We start from the raw sequence: 26,593 nt of genomic DNA, 5'->3' as shown, positions 1-26,593 counted from the left end.
AAATGTGTCACATAAACGATAAAAATCCCAACTTCTCTTATAACATCGAATAAATATGGCACAACGATGAAAGATGTTTCACGACATGGTGAAATTTGCAACTTCTTGTCATTTTTTTAAAATGAGTATTTGACTTGAACGTTCAAAAGTTTGCTACTTGAAAGAGTTGTTATTGTAAGTTATAACCCATATTATTTTTAAATTGTTTAAGCAAGGTATGAAAACAAGATGGCATCTTTTCAAAGACGCAAAAAATTATGAATATTTAGAATATTAGCATCAGTAGATATTTCGGAACACATTTGCTGACAAAAAATAGTTGCTTCATTTAAATTATCATTTATTTTCTACAGGTAACCAAATTTTTGTTTATTTTATAAACATCAACAGTTTTTAATGGTGTGTTTTTATTAATTAAAAATTAATTAATAATTATTACGTGTATAGTATATTTGAGTTGCCAGATCAATGATCTAGTTTTTCTAACAACTAAAAATTTTTATGGATCTTATTTTTTTTTTATTAAGAAAAATCTTATAGTGTGATACAGGAAGATAAATGAATATCTCCCGACAGTTTTGTTTTTAAAGAAAATAAACTGAGCAAAATAAGTACCTAAAGGCAAGAGTTAATTTAAATAATAATCATAAGAATGTTGACTTTGTATTCATTTATGTTTAAGCACGAGGCTCTAAAAGTACACATATATTTTTCATTTTATAATTTTTAAATTAATATTAATACCTACCAATTTCTATTTTTTTTTGTTATTGGGTTATTCATATTTGGTCTAGCACTTATAGAGTATTAGAAAAATAATTATTTTATTATATAATTACACGAGAGCTTTTTTTTTGAAGTAAGCTTGACATTTTAATGAGAAATTTGTTTTCTGGCAATTTAACGAAAAAAACTGCTTCTGAAAAAATTACAATTCCGTAGGACGAGTAATTTTTTCTGGCAGTTTTTTGAGTTAAATTGCCTAAAGGAAACAAAACTCGAATTAAAAATGTCAAGTTTTCTTCGTAAAAAACAACTTGAGTGTAATTCAGTAAGACATTTTAATGAATACGTAAATCACTAAATTAACAAATAAGGTGTAATAAGGTCTAAAAGGTTCCGTTTTGTCGCTGTCATGACAAAAACACTGCGGCTTATGGGATTTTTAGTGTATGAAAAAAATTGTCTACCTAATTAACATGTTTCGAAATTGTCGTTTGTAGCTTTAATTAATTTACTTAATTATTTTTGTAAATTTTTTTTCCTCAATCTGGGGACATACCTACTGTAGATTTTGTTTATTTTGGTTTACAAAACTATCATTTAAATCATATAGTTTTTTACATGTAGGTACACTGGCGGACACGGAATTTGGAACATCAAATTTATGACATTTATGAAATGTCAATGTAAGCCACGCTTTATTGTCATTATGATTGACGTTTGAAACTAAAATTTGAAAGTTTTAGTTGAAATTTATTTTTGGCGTCGATTTTCCGAAACAATAATGCCAGCAATACGTGTTTTTATATAAGATCAATAAATTATTTTGATTTGTTGTCATTTTTTCTTTCACTCTCAGGATAAAAATTAGTTTAGTGACTGAATTCGCAGGATTATTTATACATGTTTATACGTTTTACATATCTATAGGCAACAGAACAAAACCAAGGTAAAGTGCTCATATTTGCCAAACATGGAAATTCCGGCATTTATTTATCCTTAAATTAGACACTATTGTGTCTGCAAGCACAAATGTGGTTTTGCTAATAGGTCAAACCGCGTTTGGTTCGAATCGATAACTTCAAATATCCGCGCGCATCTCACTCTCGGTGGGTAATTTTGTTTTCGTGACAATATCAGTTGGCAGCATTGCTGAATGAAGCACGTGGAGAGCAAGCGACGGCGTTTCCAAGCTCCCGAATAATTTAATTTTTTACCTGTTTGTGGGTTCAAAGTGAGTGTTTTTAGTATCTAGGGCACTTTTTAAAATGCCTTTGCCTAAATGACATTTAGTCCCCATGTAGAACTGTCACAATAAGCCAGAATCGACTACGACGCGGATGACTTAGTGGTTATGTAGATGATTGTGTTGTAGTTGTCTCATCCCGTTAAGTTTACATTTTTTTGAACTCTGTAAGGCCATTTCCGTCATTGATTGTTTATCATTGCAACAATGAACGTACTTTTTTATCGCTTAGTGTCTTGGAATAGTGTTAGTTTGATTGTTGACTGTAGGTAAGATTAACATTGGATTAATTATTGTGTATTTGTTACAGAATTGAACCCAAAAACCTACCCTTTTGCCCTGACCCCCGTTTCACAAGACCATGGATATGGATAATAAAAATATGATAAATGATGACTCAAATGTCACGCTCACAATAAGGCTTATTATGCAAGGAAAGGTAGGATCTGTTATGTGTATTTGTGTTTAAATTTTCAGGAATTTAACGTAGTTTATTGTTTTTCAAGTACGTGCAATAATAAATCACGTTTCGTGTTATGTAAAGGCTATAATAAAGGATTATTGACTTAATGCATAACGGCTTTATGCTTTGGAAGAATTTTATTTTTACTTTAGAAGTCACACTTGTGTTGGTAATAATCCCCAAGTAAATGAAAAAAGTGTTTCGAAATAATTCAGAAATATGGGTATTAAAGTTAATTGAAACCTTTATGTACCTTGTAATTGGATTGGGTTTTTACTTAGAAGCCTGACATGTACTTGCCAACGTAAAATTAGTTTTCATATTTTGTTAGATGTAGGTAAAATAGAGCACTCAAAGATTATCTGAAAATCAATACTCTTTCTGATGTGTTCAATATTACACACATACATTCAAATATAAACATTGCACAGTTATCAAAGAATGTACCGACTCATAAACCGAATTAATTGATATTTATTCATTGCTTTGATGATACTCCAAATTCTCCCGTGTCAACATTATTTAGATTAATTTAAATGCATTATGTATAAAGCACTTATTTAATAATTCATACCAAACCTATGTGTGATCGTATGCTATTGTCTTAAGTGCCAAGCCATTTATAGTTTAATTATAGATTGATACAGAGCTCAAAACAACACAGTCTGGGTCAATCACTAGAATCATTGCCAAGATATTCGTGATGCGCTCCTAAGATACAGGATTTAATACTAGTGTTTGAGTAATATTTACAACAAACCAATGAACTTGTCTAAGCCAACAGAAAAATAACAAAACAAATATTTAGCACACTGGTAAATCAGAATTACAGCTAAGTTGGTTCTCTTCGGTTTTAATTACAGAGAATGTGTGACAGCCGTTATAGGGTCTGTTTATTGTTAAAAACAGATGTTTCTGCAGTTGATGATTACGAATGGCGATGCTTCATTGTAAATCACAACTTCCTTTATTCAGTAATCAGTTAATCACGCATATTATATGAAAGGCGATAAATGCCGCATTTGTTTTTTATTGTAGAACAAGAACGTAAAAATATGAATAACTTGATTTTGTATTAATATACTAAACCTTAATTTTGAAGTTATGAATACATTGAATTTTTTTTGTACTACAAAATAGTAAAGAATGAACCGTAAATATTTAGTTCATTGGTTTTAAAAATAAAAACGTTTATAGAAATTTACTTGTATTTGGGTCGAGGATTTTCTTAATTAAATAAATTAAAGATAATTAAATAACTTAGAAAATATTTCAGACACAAACAATTAAACGTTATCTATTTTTCCACACTTTTAATGTAACACAAAAATTGCTGATTTTTCTATAAAAAGACAATTATTTTTGTGCAGAACTTGTTTAAAATTAATTATTATTGAAAGAAAGTGAGCTCTTTCAGAAGAAGTGGTTAATATTAAATTAGTGGGAAAATATGTTTTTAATTACGTAAAAAGCTTTTAGAGATTAATCTAACCACATTTAATAAATACATTTCCATGTTTATGTTTCGAATATTTTAATTAGATAAGAAGCAACTTTTGTATTTCATGACAAAACATTCAAATAATAGCTTCCGTCTTGTTCTATTTTTATTTTAAAGTCTCTGTCCGAGCGCTGGAGAGAATGTTTTTTTTTAGTGTGACATCCCAAAACTGCGAACAGAGTAAAAATTCCAAAAGTATTTTTGAAATAAAATAAATGAATCTTGGCGACATTCCTAGCTTGGAATGTACGTATAAGCCAATAATAAAATAATAGAAAATTTGTGTTGTTTATGAGGTTTAACTTTTAAAATAAGTGAAATGGGATAACGCCACACTAAATAAAAATGACAAATGTTAACTGCCAGTTGAAATATTCACGACTTGTGTTAAGCTAAGATTGTTTTGATGTTTTGACGGATAATTAGTGATGAGACAAAAATATGTAAAATTATAATTAACTGAGTTATTTATTTCTAATTGTAGGAAGTGGGCAGTATCATAGGCAAAAAAGGAGAAATAGTCAAAAGATTTAGGGAAGAGGTAAGTGGAAGAATTTTGATAAATTGGTGGTTTTATTGTATTTTGTTCACAGTCTGGTGCCAAAATAAACATATCTGACGGGTCTTGTCCTGAACGCATTGTAACAGTAACGGGATCAACCAATGCAATTTTTAAAGCTTTCACATTAATTTGTAAAAAATTCGAGGAGGTAAGTTTGCCGAATTTTCTATCCTAATGAATGATTATAATCACTTTGGAACATTCCCGCATTGTTTAAACGATCCCTTTTGAAGAGGATTCTAAATCCGAAATGTATTAATTGTTGACTATAACATCAAGAGCATGAATTGGTAATACCGGATTTGCTCGATTCAGTCTCCCAATGACGAGAAAGCATAACGCTAGGAGTGATTTTGTTGATTCCGGTGATTTCCGGCGTGGTCGCTCCGGTCGCGTTTGAATCAACAAAGTCGGTGGTCCTCTGTGCGGAGATTATGAGATCTGAGGGAACCGATTTTACTATTATATCGGAATTTATGTTTAGTTATAGCCGATAGGTAGTAGTTGGCATAGTAGTAATTTGTATAGTGTGTATTTGTGCATTTGTTAATGTGGTGTTGTGTTGTGATGGGATCCCTCAGTGGTGTTCCCAGTTCCAGGACATAAATAGTGGAGGTAGCGGTGTACCAAGGCCTCCTATTACGTTGCGACTTATCGTACCTGCAAGCCAATGTGGATCTCTCATCGGTAAAGGAGGGTCTAAAATCAAAGAAATTAGGGAAGTTACGGGGGCGTCGATTCAAGTCGCCTCTGAAATGCTGCCCAACTCAACGGAGAGGGCGGTCACCATTTCCGGAACCGGAGAAGCAATCACGCAGTGCATTTATCACATCTGTACCGTTATGCTCGAGGTAATTGGTCACAAAGGCCACGTTTCTAGCCTTCTTGTTTGAAAAAGTAAAATTTTTATTCAAAAAAGATTTGACAGTTTTTTCGTTTTTGGCTATCAAATGATGAGAAACGCAATCGCAAGGGATTGGTCTGTGTGGTCATCAGCAGATGCTGAGCCCAAAGTCTTTTTGGGTCTAAAGTTCGCACAGATGGTGGCCCTGTGAGCGCAAGATTATGAGAGCTGATTCTATTGTTCCTCCCACATAAATATTACGTTTTGTTTTCACGTTGAACAATTTTGTGTATTATTGTTCGCAGTCCCCTCCTAAAGGAGCAACCATCCCCTACCGCCCCAAACCCCAAGTGGGTGGCCCCGTGATCCTGGCCGGCGGACAAGCCTATACCATCCAAGGCAACTACGCCGTTCCTGCCCATACAGATGTAAGTAGTTCAGTAATGACTCCTTTACTTCCCCCCTTGCCCCTCGGCCACCCGCTGGCTGCCGTGGCGCCAGCGGCTCCGCTCATGCCGCTCGAGCCGCTCAAGAACGGACACTTACAGGCAGCCCTACCGCCCGCGCATCTTTTGCCAGATGTAAGTTGATCGTATTGGTGCTCCCCCTCTCTATTATTTATTTTACAAGTGTTCCCGCAAATCGTTGTTTTTTTTTCTTTCGTTTGGACTGTGATGAACGCTTTGTTTTGTTGTGTTACTTTTGTCTTGTTTTTCACTCTTTGTCGTTGACACCGCACAAGCTTTGTAGGGTTGTGATTGTAGATTTTTTTCACTGACCTAGGGTCGATTTGATAATGCCGACGCGGCACAAGTTTTCTTTAGGCGAAATAGTTGGATGTTTTGGTTATTTTAATAGGGTAGAAAATGTTTTTAGGACGAAATAATGTAAATAACAAAATCTGTTAACCAAGAACACGATTTCGTCAAATGTCAACTCGAATGTTGAATTAATAGTTAGTATAATAAAATAATCTTCTGATAAGCATGATTTAATAATAAAACCAAACTTTTTAATATAATCACTGCTTGCATTTTCAATCCTATGTACAGATATTAATTATATTTGGGAAATAATTAACGCTTTTTAGTTTTTAGTTGTTTCTTAACCTTTCTAGCATGCCCTCGAAGTACCTTCACTTATATAAATATAAATTGGGTGCCATTAATTTGGCTGTAAATTATCTGATTTTGACAGATTACAACTTGAACGATATTTCAGTTTTTTATTTTTACTTTCAGTTTTATGTTTGTAACGCGATAATATTGTCTTTAACATTAAATTGTAACTTTCAGATTTATTACAAAAATTATGTTGAATGATAACGTACTTCAACATTATTTTTACGATAAATTTGTTCATAATTTTAATCATATCAAAAAAAAATAGAATAAGGTGTTTTTTGTATCCCATTTTGTAGAATTGTAAATGGGGGAATGAATTTTTTTTTGATGTTTTTTGTTATAGTTTTACTCTTTTTACTCTCATTTAAATTGCTTCGTAATCAGTGATTTGATAAGAACATATCGAATAGTTTTTACCATTGCATTGTTTAATTTATTTAATATATTTGATCTTAACATAGTAATATATCTTATTTTGTAATTTATTAATCGAGGAAAAATCTCTTCATTCTGCATCGTAATACGCATGTTTAAGTTAATGATTTGAGTCCGGAAAATGAGACTTTACGGTATCAAGTCAGGTCAAATGAATCAATTATCAAATTATTTCTACTGACTGCGTTTTCTCTTTTCCATTCACAAAATTGTTTATGTTCTTTATGTTATCTTTTTGTAGGAAGAGAGAACCAGTAACTTCATTATATTTACGCAAAACATCATCCGGAATATTATACAGTTTGTTTCCATTTCGTGTCGGAAAATTCAACAAAACAAACAATAGAAACAGTAACCTTAAAGACTAGGGTTTCATAGATCACGATATGTATATTATTATACAGGGTATTTCACGAGTGATAATGAGCCTGACGGAATTGAAAATACAACCCACAATACATTTGCAAAGTTAACGTGGATATTTTAGATATCGCATTTTTTGAAAAACCGATTATGAATCCACGATAGCTTTGCTTCCAATAATTTTATTTGTCAGAACTGACATTAAATTTAGTAAAAAATCAAAATGCATTGGAACGATCTGATTGTCATTTTATGGCGAATTTGGGAAATATGTTTCTGCCGTTGAGCGTTTGTAAAGACAATGTTTCCCGAATAGAAAAGCTCCAAAAAGGCTTGAATAACTAAAGTGCTTTCCAACGGTAAAGAGACAAATAACCTTAAAACTTGTGTTTCCTTTCTTGTCGGTTTCTTTGTGTCAGTCACGCGATAACTATGTTTTATTAATTTTAAAATTCATAATCAAAATCCATGAAGCTTATGCAAATGTATTGCTGGCTGCAGTTCAAATTTGGTCAGGCTCATTATCACTCGTGAAATACCCTGTATTTTCAACGAGAAAAAAAACCTATTTTTTTCAAATTTAGTGCTTGCATTATGAAATAAAACGCATTACGACATACGACCTGCAAATAATTTTCGGTAATACTCATTTCGACATTCTTGACTCGGCTCCTTCGTCGCCTCGTTCAGAAACGTCTCACTCGTAACGGTAAAATCTCATTTACCGGACTTATAACGTGAATATCTATTACTTACTTATTTTTATGCATTTAACATTTTGATTTAGAGGAAATTAAATTTTCCAAGTATTTTTTATCCTATACTAGTTTATATTTATAATGGAATAAGTTATGTAATTTGAAGAACATTATTTTCTTATCAAAAATTTGGGTACATATTTTATTAAAACTGAATGTCTATTTACTTGTACTCTTCCTAACAAGAATTCACGTTTCTATGGCTAACAGAACATTTCGCTTTGTGAATTGCAATAAAAACGTTTGCACTAAACAATGTATCTGTTTTATGTTTAACTTTGTACTGCTCTGGAAACATGATTAAATAAAATCAGCGCATCGAAATTTTAAAAATTCGATTTAATTAAAACGAGCAATTTTTTCTTTTCTTTATTATCACTGTTATGTTCTGCCTAATATTACACTACACGTTGTGAAATCATTAACTATAGTTCTCTTACGACTATGTTGCATGTGTAGGGTTTTTTTAGGCTATTTGCTGCTTTTATGACGATTTTTCATTGCATATGAAACTATGTTCTTCAGTTTGTTCTTCGTATTTTGAAATAGCTGCTTCTGCTAACAATTTTAACAATATGTACAAGCTTCTTCGTTATTGTTTTTTCTGAACTTGAAATTTTGTCGTTTATATTTCTCGAATTAATGTTGCACATGCATGTCACTTGATTTTTTCATGAGGGACACCATACGATTGATTTTTTTTGTCGACGGGCGGCAAGTTCTTTCAGTTATTGACGAGATTTTTTACTTCATTTACTTATTATGCAAACCGATCAATGTTTCAACAGTGCTTCTTACTAATATTGAACCTTATTAAATGGAATCGTTTAAAAATAACGAGCAATTCTGAGGAGTTGCAGGTAAACTACTATGAATTATTGATAAACGTCGCAAGTGGCTTGTTAAAGCAGTCAAGTTCACGTCAGATCTGTATTAAATAAGCTCGTAGCTGTGTTTTATTGGAATACGGAGAGATTAACTTGGAGAAATTGGGTTACGATTTTGAGATTACATTTCAATTGACGGTAAGAAGCGAGGTTTTATCTAATTCGGGGAATCACACGAGTCATATCATGCACACATAGGTCATATTAATGATTAATCGCTCTGATGTAGTGTAGTAATTAAGCAGAAATGCCTGGGATTAGCTTACAGCTGAACTCATGTGTTTAAATTTGGCCGTATGATTGTTTGTTTCAGATGAGTGCACTTGGTAAAAGTCCTCTCGCAGGACTAGCAGCCTTAGGACTAGGAGGCCTTGCACCGACCAACACAGGTGGATTAAATCCAGCAGGTGTGTTTTGTTTTTTCGGCGTTGGTGCAGGTTTAACTATTTTTTGTTTTAGCGTTGGCAGCTCTCGCCGGATCTCAGCTTCGAACGTCGAACTCTCGAAACCAACAAAATTCCAATCAACAAACACACGAGATGACCGTTCCGAATGAGCTAATCGGTTGCATCATTGGCAAAGGCGGTACGAAGATCGCCGAAATACGACAGATTTCCGGAGCGATGATCCGTATATCGAACTGTGATGACCGTGAAAGTGGCGTTACCGACCGTACAATTACCATCTCTGGCAATCCGGATGCGGTGGCTTTAGCGCAGTATCTCATCAATATGAGGTTAGTGGTGCGATTTTTGTTACGCGGATATTGCATACGGAAGTTTTTTGCCGAACCAAAAACACGAAATAAAATTTTGAAAAGATCGGTTTTGTTTTTGGGTTCGGTGGTGGATTAGCATCGAGACATTTTACCTGATGTCCCGTCTCCTTGCCGATTATTAACTGCTTTCCATAATTTATCAATAATGTGTGATGATGAGGTGATTTGGTTGAGTGGATGTGAGTCGTTTAGGGTTTTGACAAGAAGAGGAAGGAATTTGAACCGAGGACGGAGAATTTCAAATTTATCCCGGTTTATCATTTGATGTGTTCTTGGAATCCTAGAAATCATTGGCTTTTTTTACCTTTATCCTCTTACCCATTAAATCGAAATAAGGGGAACCTCCCAAATGATCACTTTTTTATTTAGTATTATTTTGTGACTAATGACCCAAGAATTGTTACGATTTTTAACCCGGTGCTATAAAAATAAAAGACTGAGTGAGCTGTTTTTATGAGAATTGGTCCTTTTGCTCGAAATAGTTAGACTTTAACGTAACAACAATGCTATTTTTTAAATAGCAGCTGAAAACAATTGTTTGTAATACAAACTAAAATTTACCGGAAATAAGTTTCCAAATTATTTCTAAGTGGAAATATTTTAAAATTTATGTATTTTTATGTCTTAGGTTAAATATTTAATTTCTATATTTTATAATCTATTCCTTACTAATAAAATTAAAATTAGTAACATTCTTGACCAACGCTGAAACGTTTCTATTATAGCTAATATCTATAAAACATTTTTTTTGGTAGATTTCTTAGAATCCACCTATTTTGAAAATATAATAAGCTATTAACTTTGTCTTCAATCACATAAAGAGAGTTTTTTGGGAGAATAACCCCTTTATGTTTGGTCCTGTTTTAAATCTCAATAACACATCAACTGATCCAGCATCCTGTTTATTTTATTTTGTTTACGCCCTTTCATTCAATTTACTATCAGATCTAAGGTTATAAAATGAAAAAGCAATCAGAATCAATCAATTAATTTTGAATCAATTTCTTGTTTGTGAATTTTCAGCAATTCAATGAATGAAAGGACGAATTAGTCCTTAGTTAATGCCTTTTTCCAGCCAGCTGCCGAGTCCATGTCTTCAAATCTGTTATTGCCTTTGAATTACTAAGTCTTACCTAGCTTCTGCCTGGTTAAATAAGTTTAAACCAAAATTTAACACTTTTATTTTTTAGTTAATTTGAAAATTGGTCGTCGAAAATTGAACAAAAGTTAAGATCGGGAGCAAAAATTTCTTCTGCGATTACTACGCTTTGTTTCCTGCTTTGGTTGTTTATGTAATTTGAGTCTGAAATAAATCGTTCGCGTGAAACCGTGTTTTGTTTTTTGTCATTGTTGGTCAGACTGAAGCTTGACTGAGTGCGGCAGAGGCAATGTACAACCTCCCGACCGTTAATCACTGCAATCATTACAATCCTGGTTTCTGTGTGTTTCCCCAGTGTTGAGCTGCAGAAAGCTAACCTTGAGGCCCAAAATTCTCCTAGTACTGGCGGGTCCAGCCAGTCCTCCACCGCTGCCTCTCCCCTGGCCAGTGCCATTCCTCTAGCCCAACTATTGGCCAAGCCAGGTGCCCTCAACGCATTGACGAGCCTCAGTGCGCTGGGCGGTTTAACCGAATTGTTGGGCGGGCAGGCAGGCGCTCCTCCTGTCCAGACCACCGGCGTTCACCGCACCCACAAGAGCTACACTCCTCGGCTCCGTTCTCCTGGCGGCAGTGGTGGGCCTTCCGAAGGCTCCAAACTCAAGAGCGAAAGGAACAAGTTCAATCCTTATTAAATGGGACCCTGCGTCTATCTTTCTCAAAGACATTACTTTTTAGAAATTTACTTACAACAATTTTTTGTTGGTTTACTTTTTTCGTTACTTTATTATGGCCCGGGAAGGGGGCACGAAAGTACTCGGTTCGATATTGTGAAGAGATAATTGGTAACACACTTTTAATTTTCTTTTTTATCGACGGTTTAAGTTTATTCCAGCATTAGCTTGGCGCGTGCTAAATTTATTTATACGATGTAACTAGACTTCGTTATTATGTGTTTTTTTGCGATTAGTACTTGATGAGTATATGAGATATATAGATATAGTTTTGTACAAAATTTCGATGCCTGTTTTGTAGGCAGCTTTGTTGTTGACATATCAGCAGCACTAAGATTTTAATATATCTGTGTGTTTTCTATAGATTTTCAACCTTTATTAAAGGGCTTCAATATTTAAGTTTAAAACAACACGTAAGATTATGATACAATAATGAATAATAATTCATATACATAAGTGTTTGTTTAGGATCTAAGTTTGTTTTCATGTAGGTAATTTCTCTTTAGAGACCATAATTTTATGTTAGTGTCTAAAACTTAAGATTTCAGTGTATTTACATAGAGACCAATACATTATGTGTGTTTAATAAAATTTTCTTTATTAAAAATACAAAGCATACATCGATTTTTCCAATTCTATACCAAACAAATTAAATATCAAAAGAGTGTGAAAGTTGTAATTTGGTTTGTGTGTCCATCTCCTAAGCCTGCTAACAGACCGATGCCTTACCAATCAATCCAGGCAAGAAGAATCACATTCCTGGTAAGCTTGACCATCCATTTTCCTATCGATGCCTAAACTCTTAATTTAAAGAAACAAAACATCATTTTGGCCATAACTCCAAAATGATGTTCTTTGTTAATATTTGCTTTGAACACCTTTTTAACCGTAGGTTTTTGTTTCCTGTCTAATCCGGATTAACGCCATTCTTGAGTAGATTAGACTTTTTAGTATTTTATGTGGGGTGAACTACCGAGAGTGACTTGATATTCATCAAGTGACTTTTCTTAAAACTACAGGATATACCAAAGAAGATCCGAAATTTTAGTAAAAGTGTTCAAGTAAAATTGTTATTGTTATCTTTCATTTCTTTTTTTCACGTGAATAAATTTCGGAACTGCGTTTGGAGTTTCCCTGTATTTGGTAAACTGTGTTGTATATGAAATTTCTGTTTGGCAGGATATCAATGGAGACTGCGGGCTTGCCGATGCCAGGCTACCACTACATTGCTCCGAACCACATAGTAAAGGCCCCGATCCATTAACTGAACTGGCCCTGGCATCAAGAATACTTGGTGCCACCCACTGATCCCCAATCTCAATGGTATTTCAGATAATACCGTGTAAATTAGGTCTGATCTGTGAAAACTACAATTATTGACAATATTGTCATTAAATTATGATGGAAACTTTACAAAAAAAAAAGATTGGTAATGGGGAACAAGCCAAAGATTCGTTATTTTTAATTTTTTACAATGATATAACGTATTTATATAATTATATTTAGATACAATCAGAAAATTGACTATTTACTGTCTGTTAGCGATTTCGTAGTTGAATTTGTTTAGTTGTTTGACGCGAAATGACTGGATTGTTGGAGCAGTTGAACTGTTCACAAGACATAATTTTGTCAAATTATACTTTGCAAGTTATTACCCTCCACGTGCTTTCGTTTACCAAAGAACGATAACCAAAGTTTAAGTAGCTTATCATTCCTACAAGATCTAGTGACTGGAATAAAGTGCCAAAATGTAAATAGTTATTGTTCGCGATTCCCACACGGTGCTTCGAAAGTTTTTCAAACTTTGAAAGCACCGAGTGGCTTGTTTCAAACTTTGAGATTGTTATTATTTTCGAATCGAAATAGAAATTAGTTGTATATTTTGTTTCGTGTTATGTAAATACGGCGGGACAATAACTTTCAAGGTATATTAATGCGTTTTAAATTACGTTGCATATAATAGTATTTATTTATAGCAATTTTAATCTTATTTATTTATCGTGTTGGTTTGCCTAGTAGCAGAGCGAGGAATGGTCGAAATGCCCGCCTGGCGTTATCATATCAATCGCGTTGGCTTATTATGGATGTACATATCAGTATTTAGCTGCGGGGCGAGTGTTTGGGCCCCATTTCCTGTTTTTCTAGGTTTTTAGTGATTAGTCTAAGAGTGATTTGGGCACTTTTGTGATCTAGTTAACCGAGTTGGTATTAAAGATCGCTGTGCAATATGAGATTGTTTGCATTTTTAACATTGGGCTGTGCATGTTAATTAAGTATTCGTTGTTTACGTAATTTCTTCCTCGAACAAAGGAGATATTTTTGTGCCAAATTAACTCTTCCCTTTTTGCTCATGCCGTCAATGCTCACATCACTCGAAATTTTTACTGTTATTATTGCAAACAGTCTATTTGTGATTAGTGGTAGCTCACTGTGATCACGTCATGTAACAATGCACTGTTGCGAATAATAATAATTAAGGTAGTGCTTATATTAAATTATTGAATCGTGCTGTACTTATGGCCGGGTTTTAGGGGCAGGTAAAGGCTACCAGTGAAACGGTTTTTTTTCATTTTTTATTCAGTTTTACCACCAGAACTGGCTTGTTATTTAGTAGTAGTGATATATAATCTAGTCTATTATTTACTAACATTTTTCATGTTTATTATTGATGTAATTTTATTCGATCTAAACGTTTGACTATAATGGGGACAATCTATTGTTATCCCTTTGTGTTACTGAGTGTTCTTAACATAGATTATTGATGTCGGTATGCGACCGCTCGCCGCTTTTCCTTCAATTAATTGTCGATTTTTTTGGCTTGCAACTACCATGGAAGAAGTAGCGATGCGGTTTTGGAGCATTCCGACAATAAAACAGTAATGTAATCATGTGCCAAATAAATGGATCAAGAGTTTTTCATATTCAAGACACATGTACAAAATTGTGTTTCTTTGGAATTTTTGAATAATGTAATATTTTCTAAGAACTCCATGTTTCAAATTTAGGGACTAGCGAAGAACTTCGTACCTAGTTTAGAGTTTCAATAACTGTTTTATAATTTTGAATGTGACACTTATCAAGAGATGCTTCAGGTAGTGTTGCAATACTCAATCATTACGAGGGGGTCACTTAATACATGTTGGCTATCCCTGCTCGTGTGTAGAAGAGGTGTAGGACTTAGCAGGGGCCTTAATGTCGGCTATATCATAGTTGTCGTGTTGTGCAGGCAATCAACGGTTAGCTTTGTCTGTAGCGTAATGCTGACAGCACTCTCAGTGCCAAATGTGGTAGTTCTAAAGTTAAAAACCAACAAAAAAATTAGGAAAACATATTTTGAATTTTTCTATGATAGCGTGACTGATTCACATCACAACCAAACAAATACATTGGTCACAGAGTCGGGGTTCCACCCCTGACGCACCCTGAATTTCAAGAAAATCACAATCAGCTAACGTGAGATATCATTTGTATAGCCTTTATTAAAACAGGGTCTTTATTATTAAGAGATTGTAAAACGTAGGTAGTTTACTGTAAAGAGAATTTTGTCTTTGTCTTTCAAACGATTTAAGCAAAAATTTTGAGCAGTATTGTTTTTGTGAGATTATATAATTAGTGTTAATAAGATGCCAAAATTATTTTATTCCATTTTATAGTTTTTAAAGCGGTTGCCAGCACAGACAATTCGAAACGTATTTCTAAAAGAATACTTATGAAACTCAATGCAAACATATAACTTTTGTAATGATAATTATTATCGGCAACAAATTTCAGGGTAACGTTTCGCTTTATTCTCATTTTTTAGTAATACGTTGAATAATAAAGCTACAGTGTTGCTGTAGATTATGTTGTATACAAATAGTAAAAGATGCAAAATAGATTTATATAAAATATCTACCTATATGTATCGCTATTTCTAGTGCTTTTTGCTTATGGAACACAACACGACTGTATAACTGTATTAGTAGTAGAGGGCACGCTGTTACTCATCATAATTTCGGCTCGTTCAGAAATGTTACCATATCTTGGACATATCCTTCTCGAGGTGGCATTGTAATTTATTGTTGGGCCCGGAAACGACGTTTGTGTCGCATCCAGGGGTTTTTATTGCTCAATCCTTCGTCATCTTCATATCAGATATTAAAAATGAGTAACAGCTCGAAATATTTTGATATTGATTATAATGTTTTATGTATTATACGGATCATTCATGTAGGTTTTAAAATTAGGCAATAAAATATTGACATGTGCGAGGCATAAAAGACAGTTTAGACATTGCACATATCTATTGTTCTTTCCATATGCAAGATGTTTAGTATATACATATTTAGATAAGATGTTTTATGTTTGTTTTTGGTTAATAAAGTGTGAACATTACTTCGATTTTTATTTGTACCCTGACACTAAACAAAATAAACTATTTTTTTAAGTGATGATCTCCAGTCAAAGCTTCAACTACAAAAGACCTATAATAAGATGTTTTCTCCTATGCAAATCTAAAAAAGGCAATTTACAAGTAAATTAGTCCGACATGTTATGTTATACTTTCAGTTAAAAAGCTTGCTAGGTAGATTTTATTCATCTTTTGGATACCTACCTCAATTTTTGCCACGGAACACAACAGTTTAATAAAACAGTTTCATCGAATATTTTGAATACTCAGGAAATATGAAGAGGTATGTGTTAGTAGCGATGACCTTTACTAACAATTGAAAACAAAACAAAAGTATTCTATTCATGAATAATTTCAGTAATAAATTAAAATTGTAAAATTTGTATTAAAAAAGAATTCATGTAGTTCAGATAAAGTACTAGAGAAATATGACAATTACAAATTAATAATTATTTTAGTCACAGTGTTTTAGATTGGAAACATTTATTTTATTGAAGGAAATCACATTTACGAATCATATTATGCTACAGAGGATTTCATAAATATGGAATTCTCTTTCAAACAAAATTCAATACGTCAACTACAAGTTGTATAAATTATTAATTATATTCTATTTACTCCATACGTATGAGCACGAAAATGGAAGTACATTCTTTAAAGAGCAAATTTAGCTCTGAATTCGGAGTTTAAGTGGTTGTACATACGTATAATGATGTTTTGTTATCGGCTGATGGTACTAAAGGGCTTACAATATCGATAGCCAGAAAAGCAAACATTTAGAAAAAACCAAAACTGTTTTAGATGCATTTACTTTGGGAGCATCTTTAATCACACGCATGTTTCATTGTTCTCTAATATTTTTACACTTACTTCCTCCTAATCGATGTCATAGTAAAATTAACAATTGGTTAGCGACATTGATATCCTGTTTGTTAAATAATTTTGGCCATTGTATTCAATCGTCTACCCTTATTTAAATAAGGTGAGGTTCAAGGTGAAATGGTCACCAATCACGTAAATGGCCTAATATATTAAATGTTCCTATAAGTAGTCATTACACTACAGTTTTTTTCTATTGTCGTGTGTGCAGTTGGGTTCATAAGCTCGTCTAAACCCTCTATCGTAGTACCATGCATTTTGTGAAAGACGACGTTGTTATATCCGGCATTGGTGGTTATTTCCCCAAAGCCTTGAACGTAGAAAAATTACAAGAACATCTCCTCAACAATGAAAATCTCTTAGAAAGCCGTTGGAAGGCTGGCGAAAGAGGCGTTTCGAATAAAATCGGTGTAGTCCCAACTGAATATTTTGACAATGCTTATTTCGGCATCCATCGTCAACAATGTACTTTCATGGACCCAATGCACAGACTCATACTTGAAAGAACCTACGAAGCGCTTATTGATGCCGGTAATTTAATTCTAATAATTGACACACAAGAGTTACAAATATTTAATAATAGGTGTTAACCCAAGCGAGGTTCGCGGAAAAAGAATTGGTTGTTTCATGGCTTCATCTCTGGGAGAGAACGACAACTTGTTCTTGGAGTCGGTTGTCAGCGGTTTTGGTGTTACTGGCCATTCCAGGGCTATGATGCCAAACAGAGTTTCATATTGGCTTGATCTTAAAGGACCAAGTGTTGCTTATGACAGTAACTGGATTGGAGGTATTGAAGTTGTAAGACTGGCTTATGAAGCCATCAAAACAGGGCAGTGTGAGGCGGTTTTGGTCGGAACAGCTAATTTAGCTTTGAATTCGGAGTTTCAGTGGTTGTACAATGACATGGGTTTGTTGTCGGCTGATGGTAGTACTAGGGCTTATGATGTCGATGGTGAGAAAAACTAAAAGCAAAATTTTTTTATTAAAAGAACTTTAAACAGCTCAGGGTTATGCAAGAAGCGATGGTATTGTCGTTCTGTACATTCAACGTGCTAGTGATGCTAAACGTTCTTACGCAAGCATTGTCAATGTCGCGACTCAATTTGACGGCAATCGTGAAGGAACTCTTCTAGATATCGATTCTAACAACATGGCTGAATTTATTAGCGACTTCTACAAGGACATAGACGTTGACCCTAAAGACGTCGAGTTTGTTGAAACCTACGGAAGTGCCCTTAAAGTAAGTTTCAAAAAAAATGCACAAAATCTTAATCCAAAAATTAGGAAACAGATCGTAAAGAATTGGATGCTTTGGAGAAAGTCTATTGCAAGAATCGCAAAAACCCTCTTCTTATTGGAACTGTCAAGCCCAACACCGGTCATAGTGAAGCTTCTGCTGCTCTTTTCAGCATTGTTAAAGTCTGTATAGCTATGGAAGCCGAGACAATCCCGGCTACAATTCAATACAAAACACCAAATCCAGAATTAAAACCCTTGGTTAATGGAAGTATGGAAATAGTGACGCAAAATCGTAAATGGGGAGTTAAATATGCCGCAGTTAACGCTATTGGGTTGGACTCGTACTACGGACATATTCTTTTGAAAGCTAATCCGAAAAGGAAGGTCAATGCCCAAGTTCAGGATGACATTCCAAGACTTATTCTTGCTTCCACTCGAACTGAAGCTGGGATTAAAGAAATTTTGCAAACTGTATAAACTATTCAAATTTAATCACATTTATATTTTTTATCGTTTCTTCAGATCAAGTCTAGAGCCACAATTGATCCTGAATATATCAAGTTGATTCAAGACTTGTACTCTAAACCGATTTTGGGTCACTTGTATCGCGGATATACGATTTTGGGAGCCGAGTCTCCAAAAGAAGAAACTGAAGTTAGTATTGCAACTTTTTTTAAATTCGTAACTAATATTTTTCCCAATTAGTACCATTTGGGTAACAAACGTCAAATTTGGTTTGTCTACTCTGGAATGGGCAGCCAGTGGAGCGGCATGGCCAGTGATTTGATGAAATTACCAGTTTTTGCTAACGCAATCAACAAATGTCACAAAGTCTTACTCGAGAAAGGCATCAACTTGCTTGAAATCATCACGAGTAAAGATAAAACCATGTTTGATAACATTTTACACTCGTTTGTGGGAATTGCTGCAATTCAGATTGCCTTAACTGATGTTTTGCGTGCTGTTGGTATTGTTCCCGATGGTATAATTGGGCATTCTGTGGGCGAATTGGGATGTGCATATGCCGATAATTGTATGACAGCCGAACAAATGATTTTGTCTGCTTATTCTCGAGGAAGAGCTTCACTTGAATCAACTCTTATTAAAGGAATGATGGCTGCGATAGGAATGGGGTATCAGCAAATTAAAGATAAATGTCCCCCTTCAATCGAAGTAGCGTGTCACAATGGCCCTGACAGTTCAACAATCTCTGGTCCAACTGAAGATATGGAAAAATTTGTCAAAGAGTTACAAGATCAGGGGATTTTTGCCCGTCTTGTCAATGTCTCAAATATCGCTTACCACAGCAGATACATAAAACCAGCAGCTCCAGGTCTTCTCAAATACCTCAAAGAAGTACTTCCAGAACCTATTGCTCGATCCTCAAAATGGGTCAGTACGTCTAACTCGGAAGAAAAGTGGGATACAGAACTTGCCAAACATTCCTCAGCCGAGTATCACACCAACAATCTTCTCAGCTCCGTCTTGTTCGAAGAAGGGTTAAAACACATCCCCAAAGACTCAGTTCTGATTGAAATTGCGCCCCATGGTCTCCTTCAGGCCATTTTGAAACGCTCGGTCAAGTCTGGTTGTACTAACGTTCCTCTGACTCAAAGAGGGTCAAAAAGTGGAGTTGAATTTTTACTCTCGGCTTTTGGCAAATTATTTTTGGCCGGTTTAGATATGGATATATCAAAATTGTTCCCTCCGGTCGAATATCCAGTAAGTCGAGGAACTCCATGTTTGGCTAATTTGTCTCATTGGGAACACAGCGAAGTCTGGAGAACCGGTCTTGAGGAAAAGTTGAAATCACTTTTTGGCGTCCGAGACTTCCAAGTCACACTAAACAGTGAAGAATTTCGAGAGTGTGTAGGGCACCAACTTGACGAAAAAATTATATTGCCTTGTACATCATATTTGGTAAATTTTGCAAATTTGTTTTTGTCAATCTCTATTTTTTAAATTTAGAGCACCATCTTCGACATTGTTGCAAACATAAGCACCGGACACAAAGAATTTATTTTCGAGAATCTCCACTTTAAGAAAATGTTAACAGTTCCTAGAATCGGTTCAGTTGCACTTCACGCTATGATTCAGAAGGGAAGTGGTGATTTTGAGATAATCGCCGGGAACGATATTCTTGTAACCGGAACTTTGACATTCCCTAACCCCGCCGATAAATTCATGATTGATCCAATCAAAGTCGAAGTTTCTGACGACAACGTCCGATTATCCGGAGCTGACGTTTACAACGAGTTCCAACACAGGGGTCACAAATACACCGGACAGTACAAATCAATTAAGAGTTTAGTTGTTTCCGAAAATGGATCAGTCGCCGTCGCTCAATGGAACAACAAATGGAACATGTTTGTTGAAGCTATGATTCAACAACATTTGTTCCAAGATGGAGAACGCTCTCAACAAATATATGTTCCGAAGAATATTCACAAGATTGTGATCAACAAAGAGCTTTTGCCTAATGATAAAACCGATTTAGAAGTGCATTATGATTTTGCGACCGGTTTGATCACTTGTGATGGTATTCAAGTTGTTGGTCTCAAAGCTGTTCCGTTCCCCAAGGACCCGAAACCAATTTCATTTGATTCAATTGAGTTTACTCCGTTTAATATGACCAACTTGCCGGTATGTCATCCACTTTTTGATTACCAATTTTCTAAAAAAAAATTCTAGAGCATTGAAAACGGCATCAATTTAGCTCTTCAACTCACTTTGGAAAACTTCTCAGAACAATTTGTCACTACAATCAGTATCAACGAAATCGAAAGTAACAATCCGCCTCTTTTGGAGAATATCCAAAATGTTTGCAACATGTATTCAAAACTGAATGTAAGTCACTTTAAATTTTCCTCCAAAATGGTAACACTTTAATTTTAGAGCACTGTAACATCAGTCAAAGACCCCCAAACCATTGATTTGCAAGTCTCTTATCCCTTCTTTATTGTTTTAAATGACACAATTAACGACGAAGTTGCTAAAATAACAGCAGCATCTCACGGTTTCCTTCTACTACGTTCAAGCAAACAAATTTTAGCTTACCCTCAAATAGCACAAGTGGCACAATTTAGTGTTAACGGAGTTGAATACTCTATTTTGCGCCGTGTTAAAACCATCCAACCGTTAATAGTCACAGTTAAAGGAGATACTTTAAGCATTAAAGACTTATCAAGAACTTCAGCTTCTTGGGTCAATGAATTGGATTCAACAGTAGAAGCGGCCAAAGCCAAAAAAGCGAGTGTTTATCTAGTCTCGTCTTTACTTCCAACTGAGGGGATGCACAATTTTGTTGAAGAGTTACTCTCAACGCCGAAAATGTCCGGAGTTCGTGTTCTTTTTGTCCTAGATAGACGAATTGGAAACGTTAACGTTAAAGATCCCCAGTTGCAAGAAATCTTTAAACTTGATTTGGTTTTATCTGTTATTAAAGACGGAACTTTAGGTTCAGTCTTGCCAGTACCAGTAAAACTCAAAACCAACATTCAAAACAATCTTGGTATCACTAGTAATGCTATAAAAAATAAAATCATCAATTATGTCGGTATTAACTTGAAAGACGAGACAGTTTTGCCAGTGAATGAGAAAAAGAAAGAGTTGGGAAATATTGACTATTCTGGAGTTACAACCGGTGGTCAAAAAGTGATGGGTCTTGCCCAACTCGATAAAGATTTGTGCCAACTGGTCCCTGACTCAATCCTATCATGGGATGTTCCTGATAAATGGAGTCTGGAAGAAGCTGCTACAATTCCACATGCCTATGTCAGCGTAAGTCTCATTTGTGTTAAAGTTTTCCACATTTTGACACTGTTTTTAGGCATATTATTGCCTCTTTGAAAAAGCTTGGTTAAAATCTGGTGAAACTGTTCTTATTCATGCTGGTTGTACAGCTATTGGGTTAGCTGCAATTTCGATTGCTGCCAGCTACGACTGCAAAATTTACACAACTGTAGCAACAGAATGGCAGAGGAGTTTCCTCAAGAAACAATTTGACTGCGTAATTTGTTAAATCTAAAACCAAATAATTATATTAATCGTATTTTTTGTAGTTAAAAGATGAAAATATTTTGAGTTCAGAAGATTCAAGCTTTGAGCCTTTGCTACTTATGGCAACTGGCGGTGTTGGTGCTCATGTAATTATAAATTGTCTTTCTGGCCATCTTCTTCAGTCTTCAGTTGGGTGTCTCGCAGAGTATGGTAGACTAATTCAGATTGGTCAGCATGACTGCGAAGAAAATAATAGCATTGGAATGAGCGTATTTTTGAAAAATACGTCATTCTTTGTGGTTAAACTGGAAAACATTTTCTTGGAGTCGACTGAAGTAAAACAAGACATTAGGAATATGGTACAGAAGGGTATTGAGGATAAAATTGTGAGACCAATTAATCGAAAAGTTGTCGAGCATTACAACATTGTCGAGATTTTAAAGTAAACAAATTGTTTTTATGTCTAGTTTCATAATACATAATAATGATTTCAGTTCGCTAAGTCAGTCCGGACATGTTGGCAAAATCCTGATCAAAATCAACAACAATTTATTTTTAAACAAATTCATTTTAAATAATCCTTCTCAATTTATTTGCGACTCGAAGAGTTCTTATTTGGTTTATGGTGGATCTGCTGAACAATGGAGTGATGCTGTTGAATGGCTCGTCTTCCGAGGAGCACGCAAAATCGTCGTTTCTTCTGATTCTAAACCCCAACAAATTTATGTCAATCGACGCCTTTCTCTGCTTCAATCATGTTACTCTGCTGATATTATCTATGCTCCTCCTAAAGCCCACACCAAGGAAGGTGCTACCGAATTGTTGACAGAAGTTTACCACTTAGGCCCCGTCCACTGTGTTTTCTTACTTCCTGTCAAATCAAACGACTCTAGAATCAGCAAAATTAAACCGATCCAATATATTGATAACGCTTTGCGAACTATTGCACCTAAAGCGATTCTTATCAATTTTGTTAACCACGCTGCTGGCATTTGCCAATTCCGGTCTGAAGCCAACTTCCCTTCGTATAACATTCAGTGGCACAAGGATTTGGAATTTGGTGAAGTTATGTTTGGTTTGGACGAAATTTTGACCTACAACGTGAGAGATATTCTTATCAAGAATGATAAAGTTAGTGACTCTCATCAAGAAACGACACAATCACTTTTCAAAAGTAATTATTTCGATTAGTGAGTCGGGAAATATTATTTTGTTGTTTTGTAGAGTTGACTCTCATTTTGCCCAACTCTTTGGAAGATTTTATTGAAGAAACAAAATCAGCCCCAGCTAAACCACAACTGATTCAAATGCGTACTCTTGGACCTCGGGAAATCAGAGAACTTGCACCTGTTTTCATAATTCCTGGACTTTCTGGTTTTAAGGAAATGAATGAAATGGCCTTCCAGTTGCTGTATCCTACGTTTTGTGCAGTTTTACCTGCGACTCCTATGCCCATCAAAGAACTGGCTCTTGATTTAGTTGAAGTACTAACTAATTTTTTACAATTCAAAGTTTTACATTTTTGTTTTCAGCAAATTAAAAAAGTGTGGCCTAAAGGCGCCTACAACATCATCGGAGTTTCATGGGGAGGTGCGCTCATGGTCGAAATTGCGAAAATTTTGGACAAACAAGGGGCTAGTCTGCATCTCTATTTCATCGATGCGGCTCCTACGACTTTGCAAGCTGCCGTTAAACATCTAGGCGAAAATGTAACCAGCATTGAAACGAACTTATTAACCCGAGTTCTTAAAATTAACGATGCCGAGGTAACGTTGTTTTAAATAGCTTTGACTGAGTCATTAATTTCGTTTTAAAGGTTGTTAAAAAGATCGAAGAGGCACCTAGTTGGGATTCTCGCATCAAATTGGCTTTAGACTACTTTGAAGGCCATTTGTCTGACAAAAAGGCCTTAGGGCAAGGATTGTTCACCTTAAAAACCCATTTGCAAAATTTGTTGTCCTTCAGTCCATCTGAGGAATTAGTTTCGGGACAAATTCATCTAATTAGACCGACTGGGACGAGTAAATATGATAATTGCGGATTAGTTTCGGTAAGTTTTGAATTCGCTTGAGAGAACGGTTTTGTTATTTTTTTATTACAGTACTGCAAACAAACGCCTCAAATTACTTTGGTTAATGGGGATCATTTGAGTATCATTAATAGTCCTGTGACTACGGAATACATCAACGAGAAACATTATTTGATATAATTTTGAAATTTTCTGTAACAATTATGAAATAAATGATTGGAAAAAATTGTATTTTTATTCTCAGAAAACTGTATTATTGGTTGCAGGGGTTGCCTTTGTGTAGTTTTACTAAATCTCAAGGTTTTGGTTATTAAAACCTTTTGAAATATTAATGATAAATAAATATTTAATAAACGTATGTGAAAAATCAATACACGGTTATTTTGAGATCAAGGCGTCGGTAATGAAATTGGATTATTTTAACTGCATTTAATGCGATCTAAGTTTTATACTACCTACTATTCCGGCAATTGGATGTTTGTTTTAAATTTCATTAAAACTCTACTTTGTTTACATTTGAAATAACCTACAATTTTGGAGCTGTTATTTACAATAATTAAACAAAGAAAATGGAATATTTTTAATTTAATACGCAGGTAGAATATTATTGTAAATCTAAGTTTTCAAAGTAACGTTTACTGTATTTGAATATAAGGAGCTTCATGTGATAAAAAAATATATATATATATATTGATGTTTACAATAATAATCAAATGAAAATGTGTCTAAATTAATCCCGGCGCATCCACCATATTTGCACTTTATTACTTGTTCTAAAATTTTGCTTATTTTAAATGTAATAGCTATAAAATGAGTTGTACTAATAATCTGGCTTTTTCTTGTGTGGAAATGTTAGTGTTATTGCACATGCTTGAACTAATGAAACAGTAAAACGGCGCTGATGTTTAGCGCACCGAGACTTGCTCCTTGTTGGTCTAATATGAGGAGAACATGTGATTTCAGTCGCAGCCTAAGGTCTTAAAGTATTAGTAGGGATTTGTAATTTTCTTGGATAATAAGGATTTCTGAGACGACATTAGAAACTTGTCGCAGATTTTCTGCTTTTAATAAACAATAAATACTACCACTTGCTTTTTATTTTTTTTTTAAAGAACTCTTTGCAATTGAGTTTTATAATATTCAAACAAATTAACTAGATATATGAAAAAGACTACTTTGATTTTAAAACATTTAAGAAACTTTTCTTTTTTTTAACAACGTTTTGTTAAACAGACAGTTTTTGCTTCTGACTTTTTGTAATTTTATTATTTTTAGTCGACATTATTTTAAAACTAACTCAAATTTAATGTCTGATAGTGATTGTTTTGAAACAGTCTTTATACAGGGTGCGGCAGAACTCGCGCTCCAGAGAAAAATGCCATAGTGATATACCAGGAACATGGAAAAAAATGTTAAAAAAAATTTATCTATAAAAATTTCCAAGTTATTAGAGTTTAAATTTTGCACTTTGACTATTTATTTCTGCTGGAAAAATAATTTTCCAATTTTTTTTGCTACAGGCTATTATAAGAGGAAACAAAAGTCTGTTCAATGTTATTTGTAGCTTTTATTGGCAAAATTTTTGTACCTTTACTAAATAATTGTAAAAAAACATATACAAGATCATCAGTATCATTAAACAGACAAAAAAAAGTCAAATGTCAAAAAATAGATGATTATATGATTGAATTTCCTAAACATTTTTTCCATGTTCCTGTTTCCTTACTTGAAATTTTTCTCTGGGGCCCGAGTTCTGGCACCCTGTATTTACACAATACATAAAAAGAAAATGTAATAAATACGAGTATATTTAACTCTAAAAGTTAGTCTTACTGTATGAATGATTTTTTAATAAGAACGTGTTACTGACCAAAACAACAAAACACGGAAAAGTTTTACCTTTTAGCCATTGAGTAAAAATTTTATATTTGTGCCTAAGCGTTTTTTTACTTTTACCATAACGTTATTGACATTTAGTATATTTACCAATGATGTTTCTTTCTTGTCTTTTTTGGTGCTTTAGCAGTTTTTGGAGAGGTACCAGTGATCATCAGTATTTGATTTTGCACTACTAACTGCACTAGTTAAAGTAATAAACTCTTAACACAAATTCCGATACTGACGCGTGATGTTTGTTTATAAGCGTTGTTATCTTTATTTGCAAAGCGTACTGATTATTTTGTTCATTTACTTGCTAATTATAAAGTTGCTTTAAACTCTCGATCTGAATACGTTTGGGGATAAAATAGAATATGTTATTCGGAGTAAAAGTGAGTTTATATGGCTAAGCTGAATTCAGTCACTTCGATCGGCAAAATAAATCTTCTGCTTCTCCACATAAACTATCACTTTTATTCGTAATAACATAATAACATCATATACTATTACCATTTCTTACATCATACAATAATTTTAAATTTTTCTAAGAAATTATCAGTTTTATCTAAACAAAAGTATACTCACAGATGATTAATCAGGAAGAAGCATAAAAATTTACAATTTTTGAAGTACCTAAAAGTAGATATTGAAAGGGTTTGTTCAAC

General features: G+C 34.2%; 2 protein-coding genes across 14 annotated transcripts in view; both read left to right on the top strand.

The window, feature by feature from the left end:
* LOC123008245 (poly(rC)-binding protein 3) overlaps nucleotides 1-15,888 on the top strand; it is a 60,980-nt gene extending 45,092 nt beyond the window's left edge. For 5 of the 13 annotated variants that reach the window (XM_044403982.1, XM_044403986.1, XM_044403979.1 and 2 more), the window contains 8 exons: nucleotides 2,280-2,408; nucleotides 4,418-4,474; nucleotides 4,527-4,643; nucleotides 5,077-5,346; nucleotides 5,645-5,920; nucleotides 9,220-9,313; nucleotides 9,366-9,642; nucleotides 11,139-12,132. In XM_044403982.1, the coding sequence (XP_044259917.1) occupies nucleotides 2,331-2,408; nucleotides 4,418-4,474; nucleotides 4,527-4,643; nucleotides 5,077-5,346; nucleotides 5,645-5,920; nucleotides 9,220-9,313; nucleotides 9,366-9,642; nucleotides 11,139-11,475 (1,506 nt within the window). In that variant the 5' untranslated portion in view covers nucleotides 2,280-2,330 and the 3' untranslated portion in view covers nucleotides 11,476-12,132. The other 8 variants (XM_044403980.1, XM_044403983.1, XM_044403984.1 and 5 more) reach the window with 8 other exon arrangements.
* Nucleotides 15,889-16,987: 1,099 nt separating this feature from the next.
* On the top strand, nucleotides 16,988-24,276 carry LOC123008240 (fatty acid synthase-like). Its single transcript, XM_044403953.1, has 16 exons — nucleotides 16,988-17,314; nucleotides 17,367-17,735; nucleotides 17,785-18,023; nucleotides 18,068-18,493; nucleotides 18,545-18,676; nucleotides 18,728-19,942; nucleotides 19,991-20,665; nucleotides 20,714-20,869; nucleotides 20,918-21,802; nucleotides 21,852-22,031; nucleotides 22,084-22,463; nucleotides 22,516-23,195; nucleotides 23,246-23,505; nucleotides 23,554-23,787; nucleotides 23,838-24,071; nucleotides 24,123-24,276. The coding sequence occupies exons 1-16, from the start codon at nucleotides 17,035-17,037 to the stop codon at nucleotides 24,228-24,230; spliced, it is 6,453 nt and encodes a 2,150-aa protein (XP_044259888.1). The 5' UTR covers nucleotides 16,988-17,034; the 3' UTR covers nucleotides 24,231-24,276.
* Nucleotides 24,277-26,593: the final 2,317 nt, after the last annotated feature.

Source organism: Tribolium madens, unplaced genomic scaffold, assembly GCF_015345945.1.
Source record: "Tribolium madens isolate multiple individuals breed KSU strain unplaced genomic scaffold, Tmad_KSU_1.1 Scaffold_3;HRSCAF=73;Tcas5.2_LG2, whole genome shotgun sequence".
In the NCBI taxonomy this organism is placed as follows: domain Eukaryota; kingdom Metazoa; phylum Arthropoda; class Insecta; order Coleoptera; family Tenebrionidae; genus Tribolium; species Tribolium madens.
The sequence above is the reverse complement of the archived record's forward strand: the minus strand, read 5'-3'. Positions and strand labels throughout refer to the sequence as shown.